General features: G+C 43.1%; 1 protein-coding gene across 1 annotated transcript in view; it reads right to left on the minus strand.

Annotated features, from left to right (window-relative positions):
- The window catches only part of CIT (citron rho-interacting serine/threonine kinase), a 191,349-nt gene that overhangs the window by 112,150 nt on the left and 65,239 nt on the right, over positions 1 to 13,960 (minus strand). The window contains 1 exon segment of the mRNA NM_001329948.2: positions 5,250 to 5,433. Within this exon segment, the coding sequence (NP_001316877.2) occupies positions 5,250 to 5,433 (184 nt within the window).

The following is a 13,960-nucleotide window of genomic DNA, read 5'->3' on the forward strand; positions in this document are numbered from 1 at the left end:
TTGTGTATGATCAGCCTGAAGATATGGTGGAGAGTAAGGTCAGTGCAGTTTCCTCTCTTTGCCAAGCTTAAGCTTTAGCAAATAAGAACATTCAGGGAAAGAGTATATACGCGTGGGTTTATGTATGTGTGCGGGCACACACACACCAGATAAGAGTCTCTAAATGAAAAGAGGAAAAAATCTGAGAAATCCAAGAGCTATACAGTCTACCTACTCAAGAAACACAGAGACTGAAAATGAATCCCAGCATTTAGACCTGCCTGTCAGCTCCCATCACACCCTGCCCCAACCTCATCATTCGTGATTCTCTACAAATGGCTTCCACTTCTGACAAGCACATGAACCTGGGTACCCCACACAAATTTCCCGTCTGTGGCGTTTATACCCACAGGGTTCAAATCTCAGCTAAGCCACTCAAAGCTACATAACTTTAGGCAAGTTGTTTGATCTCCCCACGCCTCAGTTTCCTCACATCCAAAATGAGAATAATAATGGTACCTTCCTCTTGGGCTGGTTGTGCAATTTAAATGAATTCATCTGTGTAAAGTGGTTGGAACACAGCCTAGAACGCAGTTGGTGCCCTGTAAGGATGGGCTGTTGTTAGCACCCTGCCCACCTGAAATTCCCTCTACCTTCCTCTCCACTGATCCAAATCCACTGTCTTTTTAAAAAACCAACCCAAATATTTTACTTTCCATTAGTATGCTTATAAGCCCAGTCCCAGCACAAGTATTTACTGCTCCAGGAAAACCAGGATGAATAAGACCCAGCCTTGCCTTGAGATCACAGTCTACTTGGGGGAATGGACAGACATTCCAAGGAAGATCAGCAATGTAATTTAACAAGAATTGTGAATTGGCATTACCCATTAAGTGTCCCTCACTGGATTTTGCCTTACTCCGCTAACTCCCAAAGATGTCCAATTTGTACCATGATATTCTGCAGCAATGGTGTTTGCTCTACTTTCTCTCAGTTGTTTCAACATAACCTGCTTTGACTTGTTCAACTTGATGGGAAGGTACCCATTCTGGGACTGGACCTTCTAATTCTGTTCCCCTATCCACTCCTCCCCAACATCCACCTTTTCCAACAGGTATTTGGCAACTGCATATTAACTCTTTATAGTTGGTCAGAACCGTGAAGTGTCTCTAGCAGAAAAGTCCCAGGGCCTGGGAAGCTTGGTTTCCAATCTGGTATGACTTTGGACTACCTAACCATTGCTGAGTCCTTTCCATATTCTCTTGGTGTGTATAGGAGGACACTATACATACATGGACTAGTGTATTAGTAATAACAAAAATAACAACAGTGAACATTTATCAAGGCTTTTCCATGTGCCAGGTACTAGACCAAGTGTTTTACGTATTTCATCCATCCCCGCAAAAGTCCTGTAAGAAAAGTATCACTGTCCTTCCACTTCGCAGTTGAAGAAACTGACATGCAGAGAAGCCCCAGTAGAGCAAGGAAGAGGCACCAAAAACTGGTTCCCAGAAAATTTGGGAAGCAATGGCAACAGCCACTCTTCCTTCCTCCATGGTGTTTGAATGCCTGGATCCATCACTGTGTTTTCAGAACCACCCGAAAAGAAAGGAAAAATCCCTGAATCAAAAGGAAGAGAGCGCCCCTTCCTAAAAACAGCCTACCCAGACACCATCTTCCCCCAAATTCCAGCCCCATCAAGATCCCATTACCCTCAGTGTTCCCCAACTCTTCCAAAAGCATACAACCAGCATGTTTAAAACAAAAACATAAAACCAACTGATTTTTACCTTCTACAGCAAGCTTGTCCAACCCACGGCCCCGGGGGCTGCATGCAGCCCAGGATGGTTTTTAATGTGGCTCAAAACTTACAAGTTTGTAAGCTTTCTTAAAACTTTATGAGTTTTTTTTTTTTTTTTAGCTCATCAGCTATCATTAGTGTATTTTATGTGTGCCTCAAGACAATTCTTCTTCTTCCCATGTGGCCCAAGGAAGCCAAAAGATTGGACACCCCCGTTCTAGAGTTTATACTTATGGTTTGCAGAAATGCATGGCTTCACCAAGAACTTAAATGAGGCAGTGCCTCAATCTAGAAGGAAAAACCTAAATAAATGTACCCCTTGCTAACGAGAAGGAAAACAGCTGAGATCTATTTTATTTTTAAAACTTTAACATGCTGTTTCCTGTTACTACCCTACTATTGTCAAGTTCAAGCAAAGAAAGGCTGAGAGGAACAGCCAGGCATTCAGAGCTTGGGGATTTGGTTTGGGTTCTTGCTGGTTAAAAAGGAAAAGCAGCATCAGACAGCTACTCACTCTCCAAGACTAATTTCACCATAACCCCACCCCAAAGACAACCAAACCTAGTTCTCTAGAAACTCTCCAGCTCCCACCAACTCAAGCTGCAAGGAACTCCCACTACACCTCAGCCATTGAAACGCTGTCATCAAGATTCTTGCTCAGCCTAAAATAATGATGCACTCAATGGCTTAAAAATAGTCTGGGGTCCCAAAATAAGGATCCCAAAAAACGAGGAGCTATCACAGAATTTAAATCATTCTCACTGCCAATTTCTCCACAAAAACTCCTCGTTCATTCAGCTCCACCTCTGAACATTTCATTCAATTCACTGGTAACAAATCTGAGGTCAATTTACCTAGCACAGTACAGCAGCATCTGCAATTTCCTCAGTGGTGTGAAGAATGAGTAACAGCACAGGTAATCAATGTGTGTAAATAAAAACCTGTGATGCTGAAAACGGTGAGAAAAGAAAAAGAAACTCAGGAAGAAACACAGGGTCGCTGGCAGCAAAGGTGGTACCCCCAGAAAATGTCTCCCCCTCTCTCCAAGTAAATTTTGTCAATAAAACTGCAGGAGCTGCTAAGTAATTTCATCACTGCCTCTCTTTTATTAGATTTCTAATTAATCACAATCTGATATGTCCAGGGTCATCTACATCCAACAGGTGGATGAATTTCTAAAATGATGCTTGTAGGTATCACCCACAGGGCTGCCTACAGCAGAGTAGCCAAGTCCAATAGCAATATCACATAACAAGACGCAAGATGAAAGAAAATCTTCCTGATTCCAACCCCGTTGCCAAGCTTTGAAAAAACGGTAAAGTTCCCCAATGATAGGAATACTCTGATGCCATCGTCCAAATAAGAAATACACAGTTTTATTTGCATGGACCTTTTTTGAAATAAGAATCTTATTAAACATTCTGTTGGGTCAGGAACAGCAGCTCGTTTTGTGCTCTAAGGATATAGTTTAAACTACCAGAGGTGAGATAGCACATCTTCAAATACAATAAGCAATATAAACACTTCTGGAGGAAAGGATCATAGGTAAATTAAATCAACAAATATTTATCGAGTGCCTCAGCCTTAATACTGAGATGTCCCTGTCAGAGAGCTCCCTAAACTGAGCTTTCTGTGAGAAACAGAAAGATGTCATTCAAGTCTTCCTGAAAAATAAGCAATTAATCACACACTGCTTCAGATTAATTGCAATGCCTAAGATCTCCCATATCATTCTGCCTTTTCCCCTGAAATCTAACTCCCTCGAATCCTCCCTGGTCTTTCAGATCACTGACCAACACCCTAAGCAAGCTTGCATTCTGACCCAGCCAGCCCACTGCTAACCAGAACTAGAACTCTCCACACATGTCCTTCCCGTACAACGTGTGACCTTCAGTGTGCTGCGTGTGTCAAGGTTATACTGCCCACTAACCATGCATCCTTCAACATCAGGCCTCCGCTTCTGCCCTGCTCTTTGATGCCAATGGCAAAACCTCCCAATCCTGCTGAGCCGTTTCAAACCCATCTGAAGGCACATTCAACAGCTAGTTAGCTCTCTGCCTCTCCCACCACCATCCAGATTGCTTTGGGGTTGTGGAGCAAATCAGACAGAGAGGCACATCTAACACTACCAAAATCCAACCCGAATTTGAAACCCAGCCCCCAGAGAGGGGATCAAGAAAGACCACTTCAACATCTTGCAACATAAAAACCTCCCTCACATTCAATCACAGCCCACAACCTTATTTCGTATCAAATGCCCAATTCCCCACAACACCCTGAAATCTTTTCAGGAACGTTACTGTCAAAATAGCACCCATAGGGAGACACCATCCAGGAACCAACATAACATCCCTATAAATTGATATCTAAGCTACAAATACCACAAAGAGGGAAAGATGCTGCCAAGAAGAATATCAAATTCTGCTCGTCTCCTAAGTGGGCAGCAACTAACCCAACATTACCCTCTGAGAACCTGAAAGTGCAGGGACCAGGGTGGCTGGCAAATAACACCATCAGTCCAAGATCTTCTGGGGAACTCCCTCCTCTGAAAACAGAATGTCATTGTATCATGAGAGAATGAGGCAAGATACTGACCTCCCACATCCACAGAAGCTACTGCATTTTACAGAAATTCCAGGAGGCTCCTGGAAGCCTCGACCCTCTAATTCCAAGTGCTCTGTTAATGCATTTTTCAATAGCTTTTATGAGAATGGAGAAAGACCTACCAGGTCAAGAGGTTTACATTGATATTTATATTTCCATTTTCTAGTCTCCTGGTTTTTTTCCCCCTATGAAGCCCAGTTTCTGTGAATCAATGACTCGGCTACATCACACTCCCTCCTGGTGGCTCACAGTAACGGGGCTTTCTCTGGCCGCCAGCGCTCCACCAGCTCAGAGGCTCAGCTGCCAGATCCCTGATCTTGCAGCATACTTGGAGAAGAGCCGAGCACCATCTCTCTGTTAGAGCTCTGGTTCAGCCACTTGCAGCTCAGTTAAACCCATCAGGAAACCTCTAGCTTATGAGACAAGGTTTTTAGGATTCTTTATACAGCCAAGATAGCAACCCCCATCCACCCACTTGAGAGACAGATACATAGATGGTTAGATAGATGGGCAGCTCATCTTAACTCCTGCACATTTCTCCTTTGACCGGGGATCTGCACTGCTGGAAATCTCCCACTCTCTCCCCTTTAAAGAAGACCAAAGATTGGAAAACTAACCCAAAGTACCCAATTGACAATTATCATACCACAGACAGGAACAGGTACCTTACACACTGCAAAACGAGAATATTAACAGGCTACCCCCGCAAAGCCCTAACAGGTAGACTGCTTTCCCAATGCAGGCGACTAGCAGCTTCCCTCCACTGCACTCCCCCCACCTATTCCCCCACCCCACCACCACCACCTTTGGCTCCAAAAGCCTTGCATCAATGCAGGTCCCTTTAGAAAGTCAAATTTTCACTTACTCAGATCTACCAAGAATCCCCAGTGCCTTGCTGTACGAAAACCCCACAAACGGCAGTTCTTCACCCGAGAAACCTGAGGGGCTCAGCTGGCACGGAGAGGATGAAACCCACGAATTCTTCTCTGGTTCATCAAAATTGGAGGTGTCATCGTCAGACTTGAGGGTGGGAACGAAGGGGGGAGGAGCTGGTTAAAGAAAAACAAGAAAGGAGGCGGGGAGGAAAAAAAATTTCAGCCGGATTCAACACTGTTGCGGAGAAGATCGTCTTACTCCTTCGGCGCTGGCGATGGCACTGCAGCGCCTGCTTTCAATCTAGCTCGCAACCTCGGCTCCTACAGCAACAAGAGATTAACCCCTTCTCTGCCAACATGGCCACCAACCCGCAGACAGACTGCCTTCCCGCCTGGGGTAAACTGAAGAGCAAACTCAAACAGGTCACTTGGGCCAACGAAAGCACTTGGGGAACTCGTGGGGAAGCCGCTCCTTCCTGCTGTTTCCAGAAGGCTCCTACAGAGCAGCTGCTGGCTAGTGCCAGGATGCTAGGAGACCTAAACCTATGGATTCCCTCTTCCAGACAGGTCTAAATTATTAATGATTAGCACTAATCGTTGAAATAAGATGGAACTTCTACATTTCGTGGATTAACCGGGATGAGAGGAAGGACCAGGAAAAGGGATGTGTGAGGTTCTGGAACTCCTGTTAGGATACCACTGCAGTCTACTTCATTCATACCCGGACAAGTCGACTCCGAGATCTTATTAACCACCTTTTTTTTTTTTTTTTTTAGTTCATTACGCATCTTCCCCAGCGCAATCATGCCCATCAAATCCACTGCAGTTTAATCAGCATAATGAAGCACCAGCCAAATAAAGTTCCTACCGGTGATCTACAGCACCCCTGCGCGCTGACGGTGGGAATGCACGGATGGACATATGCGGCTCCTACCTCCTCAGGGCTTCACTCCCGGCTGGGGGCGTGTTACATCCTCTCCACTTCCTCCGACCTACTAAGCGCTCTCGGTCAGGGAGGTGGACACTCGTCCATCAGTCACCAGGAGGCTGCCCATCGCAGTGGGCTCCCGGGGGTGTCCCCCGCCAGAAACGTTACCATGGTTGCAAGCTGAGGCGTCCGTCGCGGGCCAGCCAGGCGAGTTAGAGCCGAGCATCACATCCCCCGCAGTGCAGGCTGCATGCTCCCGGCTCCGTGCGTGCGTGCTCTGGCTATAACCCCACCTGGCTGCCGCCTGCCTGCCAGGGGCCAGTGCTGATCCCAGTGACAGAGCAGCATGAGTCACTGCCCGCCAGGGCTCGCTAGAGCTCCCCCTAGGACAGTTGTCACAGCCCTTCACAGCCCAGACTTCTTTTTAACTCCTCGTTTTCTGGACAAAGCTGGGTGCCAGATATGAGCAGTAAGCAGTCTGTTTTCTGCTTACAGACTCCAAAAAAATCTGGCTGTTTCCAAAGTTCCCCGATGACAACAACATCCAAGTGGCGCTGGGAAGTAATTGGAGCAGGAAAGGGATGTGGAGGGGAGAGGAGATGAAGCCAGAGGTCTGGCTGTTCCTGAGAAGTACAAAAGAACATTCCCAGAGCTTCAGGTACATTGAGATGAGGTGGGAGAGTGAGGAAGATTTAAGATGTAAAATGTGCACTACCAGAAAATTATTTAACACCTCCAGTCTCTCAAGAGAATTTAAATCTTCCCTGTTAGTGTCAGAATCTACTTGCTTAATACTTTAAAAATTAGCTGATGGAAAGAAAAATTAGATTGAACACTTCAGCCCACATCCCATGTGTACTTCCATCAACACAGGCTCAAATCCAATCTGATTTCAATTATCCGGTACATTTTTTAATAGCCAAAAAAAAAGCTTTAATGGAAATTGTATTTCATAAGGATCAAAAAGGGAAGTTTTCCTTCCTGAAATAAGGAAACTCAGATAAAGACTGAGGAAATTTATGGAGAGAGATTTGCAGATGATACTAATATGGAAGCAAAGTGGTTAATGGCAATTGTTCTGGAATCTCAGTTCAAATCCCAGCTCCATCACTTACTAGTTCTGTGACACTGGGTAAGTCACTTAACCTCTCTGAACCTCAGTTTTCAACATGGCAATATCTATTTCAATGGACTATTAGGAGGTTTAAATAAAATAATCCATATAAAAGTGTTTACCACAGTTCTTAGCATACAGTAATCACTCCACAAAGATGACCTGCTATTATTGCTACTGCTCACAGGAACTGCATGCTTAGGAGAGAACCTGCAGGTCTTGAAAGCTAGTGACATACAGCAGAATCTGTACTGAATGTTCTTCTTTCCTGCACAGGGCAGAGACACATCCATGTGGATGTTTGTGTTAATCATATCATTTAATTCCTAGTAGAACTTTAATTCCTTTCCACTATATACTAATTTATCTTTAGGAGACCAAAATAGAATTCCATTTCTGAGTGAGAAGTATAATTAATAGAGGGTAAAAGCCACCCTCAGTGAAATAATTATGATTTTGAAATCCTGTACTATAAAATAAGATTCATCTATAAAACTCTTGCCATGCTCAAAGCCAGCTTAATGCGGTTAAGATTAGAAAAAGGGGCAGATAATCTTCAAGTTAAAAGGAAGAAGAAGTAGGCCAGGCACAGTGGCTCATGCCTGTAATCCCAGCACCTTGGGAGGGCGAGGCAGGTGGATCACCTGAGGTCAGGAGTTCAAGGCCTGCCTGGCCAACATGGTAAAACCCCATCTCTATTAAAAATACAAAAAAATTAGCCAGATGTGATGGTGCATGCCTGTAGCCCCAGCTACTTGGGAGGCTGAGGCAAGAGAATCACTTGAACCTGGGAGGTGGTGGTTGCAGTGAGCCGAGATCGTGCCATTGCACTCCAGCCTGAGGAACAAGAGCGAAACACCGTATCAAAAAAAAAAAAAAAAAAAAAAAAAAGGGAAAGAGAAGTCAATGTGAAATATACTAGCTGGTAACAGGTAAGATATTCACAGCAAAGATTAAAAGCTAGGGATATAAACCTCTAGACAGCTAGTCGGTCAAGTACAACAGGAAAGTTTGAAAAGAAGGGCTTCTTAGGGCCACATTCAGGCAGAGGAAAAAGCCACAGCCTTAAGCCAAAAAGAAGTGGGGGAAGTGGAAATATTCTGCCATCCAGAAAGTGATGAGATGTTTACCCTTGTCCAGGGCCCTTCAGTGGAAAGGAAATAAAGCAGATAGGAAGAAGCAGTAACCTCAGGTACAGTGTCCACATTTACAGTATCCTGTTACAATTCAAGAAATTAACATGACTACTGGTCCAGGATCACTGAGCCCTTGGAGCACTGGCAGATGCAAGTGGAGAACAACTTGTAGGGGTGTTTTTGCAACCCAGGGCACACAGGATTTTCTCCCCACCCCACCCCCACCCCAACAACCTCCTTCCAATCCCTACCAGAAATAAATTCACAATTAAAAAGTAAAAATCAACAACTACACCTTACGGGTGCAACAACAGATACAAGAAATGGGAGAATTAGCCCTCCAAAAACTGCAGATAAAAGAACAATCTAAAATGAGCCATGAAACAAGTTTTTATTATCAAGGTAAATTAGTAGAAATTCTTATCAAAGAACATGACACTTTGAAAAAGAACCAGGTACATTTGAAAGGAACCAAACTGAACTTCCAGAAATAAAAAATCTTGTTCTTGAATTTAAGGTTAAAAATTCACTGAATATGTTAAATAGCAGACTAGATACAGCTGAAGAGAAACTTAGTGAACTAGCAGTTAGATCTGAGGGAATCACATAGAACCTTGATACTTAAGCTATGGTCTACACACTGGCATTATCACCATCACTCAGGAGCTGGTTAGAATTTAATTCTCTAAGAATCTCAGGCCCTGCCCCATACCCATGGAATCAGAACCTACATTGTAACAAGGTCCCCAGGTGATTCATGTGCACACCACAGTTCAAGAAGCATTTGTGTACAATGCAACACACAGAGACAAAGAGACGGAAAACATGAGAGGTCAAAAGACAGACAGAATGAGAAGATCCAATATACATCTAATGGGGCACAGAAAGAGAGATTAGAGAACTACTTTAAAATCTGGTTGCTGCAATTTTTAAGGATTGTGTAAACTCTGGTCACGTCCAAAAACTAACAAGTATGTGATCACATATATCTTGGGGATATAATTCTTCTATTTCTTGTACCTTATATAAAATGTCTCTTTTTTGATCCTTACAAAATGTGATTTTTTTTTGCTTCAATAAAGGTATTTTTAGTTCACTGAAATCATATTGATCTTGAGTCTATGTTGATGGAGGTACACATGGCACCTCAGTACACAGCACAGTGCCAGGTACCTAGTAGGTGCAGAGTAAATATTTGCTAAGCAAATATATAATTAAATAGCAAGAAAATAGGTCTTGTAAAGAGAGCACCTAACATAACACAGGCCACAAACAGGGTACTTGATGTTTGAATTAAATGAAGAGGTTTTAAAAGTCAAGATTGTTCTGTCTGAGAAATATGTTAATAAGTACCTACATTAATCATTTCTGATACAGTATTATGAAATCATCAGCTCCCCCCGCTGCCACATATCCACCACATTCACTAATGACAAATAAGAAATCATATAGTAAGACCTATTGTTCACTGGGAAAAGCCACTAAAAAAAAAATAGAAAAAAATATTTCCATATATATTTTTAAATATTTTAATAAATCAGCCTGTTTGAGGTAACATCAGAACACAGTCTCCTTAGTAGCAGAGGCTATACAAGTAACTTCTTGAGGTTGTTTTTTGTTTTTGTTTTTGTTTTTTTTCAGTTATAAAATAGATAGCAGAATCAAGGCTTTCAGAAACAAAGAGCTATTTTAGAAGCTATAGTTAATTTCTCTTCTATAAATTCTCTCTCTCTCTTTTTTAATCCTAACATTCATTAAAAGCTTTTGAGGGGAAAAAATTATCATCCTCAAAAATATTCAGAAAAAAACAAGGAAAGAAGAACCAAATGGATTTGTCCTCTTGGGACTCCTTCTAACATGCTCCTTTGAGCTCCAGCTGCCTCATTCCCACCTTTGATTTTTTAGCATAGCCCACTAACACCTCAAACAATACCTGGCTGTCCTTATTTAATGTTTAATATCTATTTTTTAAGAGAATGAATGAAAAACAAGAACCTTACATAGAGGATAATTATTTAGACCTAATGTGCCATTCCACGCAACATACCACTTCAGGAAACCCAGGAAATGATATGCTTCAGAGTACCCAATGTATTCATGAAGAACTAGCATATTAAAAAAAAAAAATACTGAGCCTAGTAAAACTCCTAAGACTTTTAATCATCGCCATGGATTGCAGAAATGGGAGATGAATAAGAGCCAGCACTGTGTCATAAAGGATGAAGGCACATAAATAATTATTGTGTGATGATATAATGAATCAGGACTGTGCCTAGAATACAGTGGGCATGCGCTAATATTCAACCAAAAACACGTTCAACTTCGTTCTCTCTACCATGATGTCCCTCACCCTTTTAAAAAAATGTTAATTGACTAATTAGATGCTATGTTCAAATTTAAAGGAAGAGTACCAAAAAAATAGCTATCTTCCAGTTGCTTAAAATCTAGAGCACTAATGTGATCATACTTATCAATGTTATGAAGACAGAACTGTGAAATAAATGAAGAGGAGAATATGTGTGTTGTTTAGAGGTCAAGATATGGGTGTGAAAAGCAGAGAATACATAAACTGGCTGATGGCAAGTTTTGCCAGTGGGGAATGCAGTACTTTTTTGCAAGTTCCTGCAGGAAAGTGTCACGGAGGGGATTTAATCTCAAGAGCTGGTTAAAAGGTATCTTCATGGGCTGGAGTGGGGAAAAGTGCTACTTTAGAAAAGCCCCAGAAGTCAGAGCAATGGCCCAAGAGCATAGTGAATAATGAGGCAGGGAAGAAAGTGAAAGTGAAGTCTTGATGGATTGACAGATGTAAAACCAGAGTGCTGGGTTAGTGTCAGTACTGAGACGGATACAATCATCTCAGTAGTGATGGGTGGAAGAGGCTAGTGCTAGAAACTCTAAAAGACAAGTCTACAATAGTCAACATGACAAATTCTACACTAAGGAAATGATAACAGAAACAGAGAGGATGGGATTAACAGGAGACAGGTTTGAAATATTATGAGATATATATATGTTTTCGTCCATGGCTCCTGGCTCATGACTCCCATAGTCCTTGTTACAATCTTTTGTTATTTCGGGGTGCTTTAGGCTTTAGAAGCAGGCCTTGAAAAACAGAATCTCTCTCTCTCTGACCTCCTCCAGCCCTCCTTTCATCTGCTCAAGGCAGGACTCTAATCTTCCCCCACCTTTCTGACTTGGAGCTGGCCATAAAGAAATTTCCTCTGCCTTGTCTGATTGTAGGTCAGAAGACCCCATTTCAAAAGGGGTCCTGCCCCATCACCTGGAGGAATGAATGCTACAGAAGGATCTGAACAAGCAGGCCTTGCTGGGATTCCCCACTCAGCCTATGAGGATTAGATCATAGCCTTTTCGTGCAATCCCATTTCTACATGGTTGTTGATCATGCCTATCCAATGGCGTCTCCATGAAAGGTCCCAAGAGGACAGAGTTTGGAGAGCTTCCGGATAGCTGAACACGTGGAGGTTCCTGGAGGGCGACCAGGGAGGGCGTGGAAGCTCGCAACCCTTCCCCCATACCTCGCCCTATGCATTTCTTCATCTTTATCCTTTGCAATGTCCTTTAGAATAAACCAGTAAATGTGTTTTCCCAAGTTCTGTGAGCAGCTCTAGCCAATTAATTGAACTCAAAGACGGGGCTGCAGGAACCCCAATTTGAAGCCAGTCAGCGAGAAGTTCCAGAGGCCTGGACTTGCAACTGGTGCCTGAAGAGGGGACATTCTTGGGGACTGAGCCCTCCGCCTGTGAGATTGAGCCCTATCTCCAGGCGGATAGTGCCGGAACTGAACTGGAGGACGCCTAGTGGTGTCCACTGCAGAACTTACTGCTTGCTTGGTGGTGACCACATATTTCGTCACGGAAGTCTTCTGTGGTGTTGACAGTTGTGGTGTGAGAGTGGAGGAAAGACAGTTTGAGTTTTTCCACATTCAGGTTACAGAAAGAAGTGGCAAAATGTGGCTGGGCATAGTGGCTCACACCTGTAATCCCAGCACTTTGGGAAGCAGAGACAGGCAGATCATTTAAGGTCAGGAGTTTGAGACCAACCTGGCCAACATGGTGAAAGCCCATCTCTACTAAAAAAAATACAAAAATTAGCCTGGAGTGGTGGGGTGCTCCTGTAATCTCAGCTACTCGGGAGGCTGAGGCAGGAGAATCCCTCGAACCCGGGAGACAGAGGTTGCAATGAGCCGAGATGGTGGCACTGCCTCCAGCCTGGGCAGCTGAGTGAGATTCCATCATCTCAAAAAAAAAAAAAAAAACAGTGGCAAAATCTGACAACTGATGTTAGAGCAGAGATTTTGATGGGAGTTCTTATCATGGGAACAACTCTGAGAGAAAAGGCTGCAATGGGAAGAAGAGGAAGATATCCCATATCGAAGTCTCATGGGAATGAACGAAGAGAACAGATTAGGTGATCAGCAAATAGAGCTGGCTACTAAATATGCATAAGTAATTGATCCCAAGAGAACAGATTACATTGCCTAAAGCCTCAGGCAAGCCCTCTAGTTTCTCCCCTCCCACTAGGAAGTGGTCAGGCATGACTTGCCCACACAACACACTGTATATACGAAGTTCAAGACCAGGCCTGGTGGCTAACACTTGTAATCCCAGCATTTTAGGAGGCCAAAGCAGGTGGATCACTTCAGTCTAGGAGTTCAAGACCAGCCTGGGCAACATGGCAAAACCCTGTCTCTACAAAAAAATACAAAAAATTAGCCGGGTGTGGTGATGCACATGGGAGAGATGGGAGGATCATCGGAGTCTGGGAGGTCAAGGCTGCAGTCAGCTGTGACTGCATCACTGCTTTCTAGTCTGGGTAACAAAGAAAGACTCTCTCTCAAAAAAACAAAAAAGGTAGTTCAAAAAGAAGACAAAGGAGATCCAGTTTGCAATAGACTTAAATAAATCAAAAATTATCCCATCTCTTTGCCTCCCCCAAAAGTCATAAAAATACTTCAGGGTAACATTGATTTGGGCTGGTGATCAATTTTTACAATGCTGTCTTTAAAGTCAATGAACAAGGAAGCCAGCATTCCCAAAGTAGTCTTCCATCAATCAATCTAAACAATGCCAGGGTCTGGCTGCCAACAACTAAGCAGATAACCTCTCTGGTGGTGGATTTCAATGGAGATGTGAGCTCTAGCTGGCTCTCGCCATACCCAAAAGCCATGTTCCTATGAGGCTGCTTAATATTAAGTTTTTGGTAATCAAGTTATGTTTCCCCAAAGATTCATACTTTTAGAGATGCTTTCCCTCACTTCTGGATTGCACTTTAACCAGACTTCTTAACATTTTAGCTTTACTTTGTTTTTTTCTCTGCCTCTCAGTCTAGGTACTCAGCAATCTGTGAAACACCTACATAAGCTAGAAATACTCAGAAGAGGAACGTTTCAAATTGCAACTAGTCATGAGTGCATTTCTTTGCAAAGCTGAATTTGGATATACCCAATTTTTCACCCTGGTGGATATTCCCCAGGAATTTTTTTTTTTTTTTTTTTTTTTTTTT

The sequence above is a fragment of the Pan troglodytes genome, chromosome 10, assembly GCF_028858775.2.
Source record: "Pan troglodytes isolate AG18354 chromosome 10, NHGRI_mPanTro3-v2.0_pri, whole genome shotgun sequence".
In the NCBI taxonomy this organism is placed as follows: Eukaryota; Metazoa; Chordata; class Mammalia; order Primates; family Hominidae; genus Pan; species Pan troglodytes.